Here is an 8,519-nt window from a genome sequence, read left to right on the forward strand (position 1 = left end):
GCTTAGGGTGATAACATCCAACTATTTAACTTGCGATGCATATTCTTTTTTACAGCGGAACTGTTAAGGGCTAATTTCCCCAGTATCATGTCTGTCAGCAAACAAATGTCGGCACAAAACTCTGGACAGCTATTGCCATCTATGAACGATGGTGGCAACCAGACAACCAACCGCCATCGCTCATAGATGGCGGCAACCTTTCCAGCCTTTCCACTCTGGTTTTCACCAGAGTGGAAAGGCTGAATTTCTGTAGGCGTCGTCTTAGAAGTCATTCTAGAAGTCGTCCTTGAGGTCGTCCTAGACATTGTTTTTGAGGTCGTCCCTGAGGTCGTCCTAGGCGTCGTCCTAGACATCGTCCCTGAGGTCGTCTTAGGCGGCGTCCTAGACGTTGTCTCTGAGGTCGTCCTAAAGTCATCCTGGAGGTCGTCCTAGAAGTTGTCTTTGAGGTAGTCTTAGATGTCGTCTTTGAGGTCTCCCTAGACGTCGTCCTCTAGGCGTCGTCCTTGAAGTCGTCCAAGAGGTCGCTCTCTAGGTCGTCCCACCATAGTGCAGCTTCGCTGGTCTTCCTTCTTCACCAGAGTGGGAAGGCTTAAATTTTTGTTCCGGAGCGCGCAAAAAAACATTTCCTGTATGAGCAGTTGGCATTGACAGTGTTATAACTATATCTCACAGCTGTATCGTAGAGCTCTTACAGCTATATCTTTGTGTTGCCCTGTGAGCAAATGTGCCATCGGCATTGGGTATCACGTACAAAGACTAAAGAGCCTAAACAGAAGGACATTGAGGCACCCTATAGTTGGATGCAACCTAAGAACAATCTTTTAGCTCCAACCACAAGCGCATTGCACCCATCTGAAGTGCCTCCGCCGTCGAGAAAGAAGTTCGCTAGCAACGTTGCTTTTTCTTCCTTCAGGAAACGTGTCTTAAACTACTACAATATTTATTTAATTCATTCAGGACATTTAAATAAATTAGAATACGTTTTTGTCAACGAAATAGCTGTTTAGTAAAGAAAGAAAGTCATATGTCCAATGTACCGTCTTCCCAATTCATTTTCTGTCCAAGATACTGTCTAACATACCGTCTAACATACCTCTCAGCAGTGCTAAGCCTCGCGCCCGCTTCGAAATTTTCGTTGGCGATAGCGTCGCTGGATTCTCACGTTGTCGCGCAAAAACTGCTGCAAACGCAAGGCGATACCATTAAGATTTCGAGGCGTAACCTCGGGCACTTAAAACACGGTGCAAAAAAGTAGAATAATTGTCACGAGAAACTAGCGTCGCGTTGGTAAGGCCAGCAGCCATGTTGAGCATTTTTTTTTCAAAAGGATTGCGATTGGTCCACGGAATCGTGACATCATGAAAACGATTGGCTGGCGTTTCTCGGCGTAGGATTGCATTTTCCTCTGAGAGGCATTTCCGGTTTTTTCTTAGCTTGCAACCGACTATAGCTACGGCAAGTTACGAGACACATAACAGAAGAGCATGTCACCCAGGTATCCTGGGTGACATGTTTGTGCTGGAGTGTGGTGTGAACGGGTGGAGAGGAGCAACCGCACCAACAATGGCTTGCAGAGAGCTTTGTGTTGGGGGAAAGGGGGGTCTTTCCATTCTAAAACTGCAACAGACTACAGTTGCCAACTGATTTTTCGGACGCTGATAATTCGGACTTGTTCTATATTTTGCACCCAAAAAGGAGGAACCGTGACCTACCCGATAGAAATAGTGCATATTCACGGCCAATGTTTCGGATAGCTTGAAGTCCGAAAGTTCAATTTTTTGGACAAAATCGTCGTGAGCGATCAGCGGGAAACACCACTGAGAAGCGGCCATATTGGAATTTTATGTTGGCTGCACATGGATTGGCTTGGTTTGGCAGCGCTAGTTAAATGCAGCTAAGTCCTACTCCTAGATGGCGCTGTACGGCTTTTTTTTTTCTCTAGCTGCACGTCATTATTATCATCATTGTTGTTTCCATTCTGCTTTGTTCATTTGCCATTGCAGTCATGGACTTGCACCTCTCATCTCGATCTCGTCTCGGTGAATCGTGATTTCCGCTGCCGCGATCTTCTGCTAAGAAGTGCAGAAACTACTCAACCATAACGCTAGAAAAGAAGGCAGCAATTCTCAAGCTAACAGAAAGTTGCCGAACACAAACGGAGGGGTAACCTAAAACGGCGCGCGGGCGTAATTTGAAGCAAGGCACTATTAACAGTTTTTTAAAGCCCGCTTAGAAGTAATAAAGGGAATTTTTTTTAATCTTCTGATTTTTCAGACTGATCTAATATTCTGACATTTTTTTCGGTCCCTGCAAAGTCCGAAAAATCGGTCGGCGACTTCATGGACTGTCGGAATGTTCGAAAGACGGCTGAATTTTCCCAATAAAAATGGCTTGGACTCGGTCGTGCCACGGCGAAACTATTTCTATGTGCCCTTCTCCCTGCAGGAGCGGGGCCCCAGAAGGCAAAGCTGACGGAGGACACCTTTGAGGACTTGCTGGGCACGCAGGGCTTCTCAGGCTTTGGGAAGAGGGACACCGGTCCCAAGACCATGGCTGAATTGCGCCGGGAAGAGCTCGCCAGAGAGATGGACCCGGTCAAACTCATGGTGCGCCGCCCGTTCTCGTTTGTTTGAAGAGTCTTAATAGCAGGTTGCAAGCCACACCTTTTTGCCTTCCACTAGGTTGCAAGGAAGAAAACTGACGTGCTGTTACTGTTGCCGTCTGAACCACCTTTTTCTTTCGCCGTTTTTGCTTTGCCCGTTTTTTTTCTTGTTTTGCCTTTCTTTTTTTGCTGCCTGAATTTAGAGAGGTTTCTTTTTTGTTGCTTATTTAACTTTATTCTATGGATCAAGAATGTTTTTTATGTAACTCGCTTTTTCCGTTCTTTCATTTTTTTAAATTATTTTTGTGTTTTGTTGCTGGCGCTGTCTGGAGGTCGTGGCCAGGCATAAACGATCGCAAACACTATCGCGTTTAAAAGGTGGCGGTGTTTGTGATCGTCACCAACTGAGCTCTACTGTGTTTAATGGCTCTCAGAGGCTGTATTTGGTAAGGTCCCGTTTGTCGTGGCCCTCAGTATTATCAGAGACGTCCGGAAATTTCAACTGCAGCTTAAGTTAACATATTTTTGTATATCAAATTATCGATATATCACACAATTTTACGATCTCCTTTGAATTCAATATATCTGGGTTCGACTGTACAGCTCGTGCGCCGAAAGCGATCCCGAAGTGGCAACAAGCGACGTGGCGGGAGCGGGTGTGCCATACTTTTGAGGGTCGTCATTCACATAGTGGATCGTAGAAGTTCCAGCAAAAAGGGAGCCGACTCGAGCATTGCTGTTGTTGTGGCGTCCCAACTGCTGGCCACTGCAGCTTCCGTGGATTGTTGAGTTGGAAAGTGACCCACAGCAGATCAGGCCTTTGCCGCACCCACTTCCATTGCCGCGAATCGCCAGGATTGCGGCGGGCAACTGCACGATGCAAATGGAACGTCGTAGGGCAGAAATGCGGGACCAGAATTAAGACGCTGTAAATGCACCAGTAAGAGACACGTTCCAGGCACTGTGCCCTTGCTGAGGTCAAATCAACCCTTGTGGTCGTCGGAAGCAGCGGGGAAAAGTACAAAGTGCGGGGAGACCGTCCCTTTTTTCGCTGAGCGTTGAGTGCCAACGTTCACATTTCCAGATCCTGGACTGGACGACCAAGAAGGAGCGCAACATCCGGGCCCTGCTGTGCTCCCTGCACACGGTGCTGTGGGAGGGCACCCGCTGGAGTGAGGTGGGCATGCACCAGCTCGTTTCGGCCGCAGACGTCAAGAAGATGTACCGCAAGGCCTGCCTTGCCGTCCACCCCGACAAAGTGAGTGCACCGGGGCTCCGTCTTTCTGTCAATCCCATCGCAACCATTTCCAAATGCATTTCCAAAGGCATTTGTAGGGACGGCTTTTAGTGCTTTCGTGTCCGTGGCACATGGAATCAGTAGTTCAATGGATCAATGTTCACGTGACGGCATTGGCGTTTTATAAGGTTCGTCGAGACGTCATCGCACAAACTCTGCGATGGCGTAGTAGTGTCAGCGTGACATTGGACATCACATGACGTCATCAGCGTGACTTTAGACAACAGATGACACTGACACTAAAAGGCACCATGATGTCATGTGAGACTTTTACCATGTTGTTAAGTGACCTCATGACGTTGCAAGAACACCGATGGCATCATGGCGTCATCAGCGTGACATTGGACATCACACAACGTTATTGGCGTGACAATGGACATCACGATACATCATCAGGGTGACATTGGACGTCACATAACGTATTGGCGTGACATTGGACGTCACATAACGTATTGGCGTGACATTGAACATCACGTAATGTCATCAGGGTGACATTGGACATCACATGACGTCATCGGTGTGACATTGGACATCACGTGTCCTCATCAAGGTGATATTGGACATCGCATGACACCATGGCGTCTGATGACACTGACACCACATGCCACCAAGATGTCATGTGACACTGACACCATGGTGTTACATGGTCCCATGACATCACATGCGACACTAACATCACATTACCTTATATCATGTCGCAAGACGTAAGGTCGCGTACAGTACCACATGATTTCCTGGTGGTCGTGCGATGGCAGGTGATATGACCCGACAAAATGTCACAGGACGCCATGATGCCAGGTGACGCCATGATATTTCAAGGACCCTTGCAATAAACCGAAGGGAGGGGCAGCGTTTTTGCTTTTTGTTTATGCATCACCGAGTGGATTGTGTGCTTTCGTTGCAGCTGGTCGGGACCGAGCATGAAGAACTCGCCAAGCTCATTTTCATGGAGCTCAACGACGCTTGGAGCGAGTTCGAGAAGCAACAGGGGCTCACCTAGTCGCACCGTCTTTGTGAACGGACACGCTTGAATGCGCAAACGAGAAGTGACATTGGACGGCAGCATTCTTGGAAACCAAAAAGCACCTGGCCCGACTTCGCCGCTTCGCCCCCAACCCTTGCCCGAGTTTTCCCGACCTAGTGCCGACCTTCTCCCAGCCTTATCTATTTTATCCCCAACCACGTCCCGGTTCTTTCTTTCTAGTCTGGGTAGCACGCAAGATGGGACTGTTCGTTTCGTGCTGCCTGGAAATGTTTACAGCTTCACTCAATTCCTAATAGAGTTTGCCATCCTAGCGCCAACATCCCCCAACTTTTTTCATTCTAGCCCCGACCTATTCCCAGTTTCTTTCCTTTGAGCCAGGCAGCACACGAGATGGGACTGCTAAATCCTTGCTCTATGGAAACACTTGCAACTTCGCTCGACCCTACCAGGTTTTGCCGGCCTAGCGCCAACATCCCCCCGACTTACTTTGTTCCAACCCCGGCGTATCCCCAGTTTCTTTCTTCTGAGCCAGGTGGTACATGAGATGGGACTGTTCATTTTGGGCCGCTTGGGAAGACTTTGTTCTTTCCGCCATTTTGTTTTGACATGTTGGTTTCTCGCATGTACATAAGCTTGTTTGTTGTCTGCTTTTCTGGGATTGTATGGGTAGGAGTGCAACCTAACGCAAGTCTTTCTGTTGCATATGAAATCTTGGGAGATGTAAAAAAAGTGTAGCGTTTCCGCGTCGAGTTAATTTTAGGCGCTGCCTAGCTTTGGCAAATGTTTCCAGACCTGGCAGCAAAAAAGGGAGGAATCACCTTTTCTTATCTGTTTGATGGATGAGTTGGCAGCATGGCTGATGTTCTTTTGTTAATGATTCACCTTTTCATGCAGTATTGGGTTATTTAATTGCCCTTTGCACGCAGTATTAGGGGAACCTGTTTGAAGGATCGTACCATCAGGTGGGAGCAGCATGTGTTATTGTGTACGGCACGGTTACTAGTAGTTCACAAATTACCGAGCGTTATGTGGCAGTTTCATTTTGTCGTTTCACAAATTGTCAACAAAAAATAATACTTGGCCCACTGTTTTTTTTGTTTGTTTTTCTGGTGGTCAAAAGATGTTTTTTGTTTGTCGGGGTGTGCCTAACATTCCTGGAGACGCTTGAGAATGCGGCGAGCCCAACACACGCCTTAATGTTTGTTTAGTTTTAGGCATTTCTGTTTGTTGTTACTTCGTTTCAACGTGCCTCGCTGTGCGTCGTCGGAATTTCGTCATAAGCTGCCAGCATAGAAAATGCGTTGTTGAGAAGGCGTAACAGGCATATCTTGTCGCTTCAAGACCTTACGACACTACGGTTCACAGTCGCTTTGTTTCTGTACAGGCCGCGGTAGTAGTCGTAGTTTGCTGCTTGTAGACAGTGAGAAGCACGAAAAGCTCTCTACATCGGTTCAGCAGAAGTATCTCACGAAATGAAGATACGCTCCTCTAATGCCCTATGCCATCAATCTTTACTGTACCGTCTGTCACGTTGTCTTCTTTTTTTCACTTCTCCTCGCAGACGATAATAGACTTAAGGAAAAGGAATGAGGCAATGTTTTGTCTGTGATAGAGTTTGTGCGGTTCTTTTCTTGTCTTCATTTTCTTTAGCGGGTCGGTTTCACAAACGTGTCTGTGTCTTGTGCAGAAACACATGTATATAATATATATATATATATAAATATATAAATGAGCGATATACATACGAGTGCTGAAACAAGTTTGGAGTAATGACGACTAATTACGCAGTGCAACCTTTCATTTCTATTTTTTTTGCGCGTTCTTACGTTGCAAGAGTTGTTTTTTTTTAGGTGTCTTTCTTTCGTAATTTTTGCATTGCTCAAATATTGGCCCCAGGTTTGCGACTAGCTTTGAAAGCGAGATTTAGACATAAACTAAACTGCGCTCGGTTTGTTTTGAGCATCGAGGCACCCATACTATGTAATACTCAGTCGCTAAGCTTGCCCCTGTGGTTTCAAAGTGCAAGGGCCGGTTGGAAGTTATTCCAAGCTTTCTACGTTCCTTAATTTAGATAATTTTGCTCCTTTTTTTTAGTGTGCTGCTTTGCAATGTACATACGAGCTGTTTTTTTTTGAAGTGTGCATTTTATATGCTTTCCTCCAGGTTTGACCCGGAAGGCTGAACGAATGCAAAAATAATCCTAAACGGTCTAATCCAGTTATCTTTCAAACCCAGCGCATCGTTTGAAAAAAATAAAAAAATACTAGTCGACGCGAACACGGGCCGAAACAAACGTTGTTGCCATCTTTTCAGACATTCCATTTCATGGAAAACACCGGTTGTCATTTTTTTGCAAGGTTTGACTTTTTATTGATTTGCATGGTCGTCCAGTGTCTAGTGAATGGTTGGAGGAAGTTGCGAAGGAACGTCGTTGTCGAATCCAGTGTTGTTTTTTTTTCTTTTCGTTCTTGTGCACGCGTTCACCCCGTATTTATCGCCAAGCCGCAGCCGCAGCCGGTGTCTTGGCTTGGCTTGAGCTGTGACGAACGAATTAGCCTCGATGGAGAAATAAAGCTCTGTGGGATTGAGATGGGGTCACGACTTGTGCCGCCTTCATCCTTCTCGGGAAACTTTGACTTACCTTTGCGCCGAACCGTGGTGGCTCCGGATTTTTTCAGCCCTCAATCGCTGCCAGGTACCACATTGCGGTGGAACCGACACCATTTTGTGTGATGTAATTGGTTCAGGAGTAGCTATTACCTATCCTATAGCAATATTACTGTTTTTTTATTTGCTGCTGGTCAGTGTTGTGGTTTTGTCGTCATTTTATCAGATTATCATTTTTCTTTTGTGCCTGTGTTGTGATAAGGGTCTTGACCTTCTATTCAGGGGAGGATTATTGGTTGTAGAGGCAGGGATACGGTCCATTCGTCACATGCACACTCGTCACAGGACGATTCGTCGCACAGGAACATTCGTCATAGGATGACTCGTCACGCGGCCAACCGGTCCCACAATGGTTCGTCCCCCAAAAAATGTATTGCTCAATTTGATTCGGGCGGACAAAGTGGCTGACCTCATATCTTAGTATGTCTTTGGCTTCTGAAAGGCGAAGAAATTGTAACAAACGTTTCAGCTTCTGGTTCGGTCGCGAACATTGAATGTTGGTTCGGCCTCACAAAGTTGGTCACCTCTTATCTTAGCATTTCTTTCGCTTCTCAAGGTCAAAGAATTTGTAACAGACGTTTTAGCTTCTGGGTCCGCCCCGAACGGTAAATGCGGAGGCCATGTAAGAGCGACTATTTTTGAACTCTGACTACATTCCAAAGGATAGAGGGGATCGCAACAGAGAGAGGTGGAGCCATGATGCTGCACGAGGGGTACTCGTACACATTCAGCAGAAAGAATTCCAATACTTATTGGTTTTCTCGAAGAGGGGTATGTAAGGCGAAAGTAAAAAGTGATTTGGCTGCCAGTGGGATTATTGCTCGTTCAAGCCAGCAACTGAGATCAACCTGCTGAAGACTCGTAATATAATGAAAATAAAAGCGGAGGAGTATTGTAAAATTAGTTTTTCTAGCCATTGGTTTATGTGACAGTGGGAAGTCGTGAAACTCCTCATCAGCGAATGTGGG

General features: G+C 46.3%; 1 protein-coding gene across 2 annotated transcripts in view; it reads left to right on the forward strand.

The window, feature by feature from the left end:
• The window catches only part of LOC115330291 (cyclin-G-associated kinase), a 41,867-nt gene extending 34,389 nt beyond the window's left edge, over positions 1-7,478 (forward strand). For both annotated transcript variants that reach the window (XM_029992061.4, XM_042289462.1), the window contains 3 exons: positions 2,446-2,606; positions 3,687-3,860; positions 4,804-7,478. In XM_029992061.4, the coding sequence (XP_029847921.2) occupies positions 2,446-2,606; positions 3,687-3,860; positions 4,804-4,899 (431 nt within the window). In that variant the 3' untranslated portion in view covers positions 4,900-7,478. The remainder of the gene's footprint in view (positions 1-2,445; positions 2,607-3,686; positions 3,861-4,803) is intronic.
• The last annotated feature ends 1,041 nt before the right edge of the window (positions 7,479-8,519 follow it).

Source organism: Ixodes scapularis, unplaced genomic scaffold (assembly GCF_016920785.2).
Source record: "Ixodes scapularis isolate PalLabHiFi unplaced genomic scaffold, ASM1692078v2 PGA_scaffold12__126_contigs__length_90152505, whole genome shotgun sequence".
Lineage (NCBI taxonomy): Eukaryota > Metazoa > Arthropoda > Arachnida > Ixodida > Ixodidae > Ixodes > Ixodes scapularis.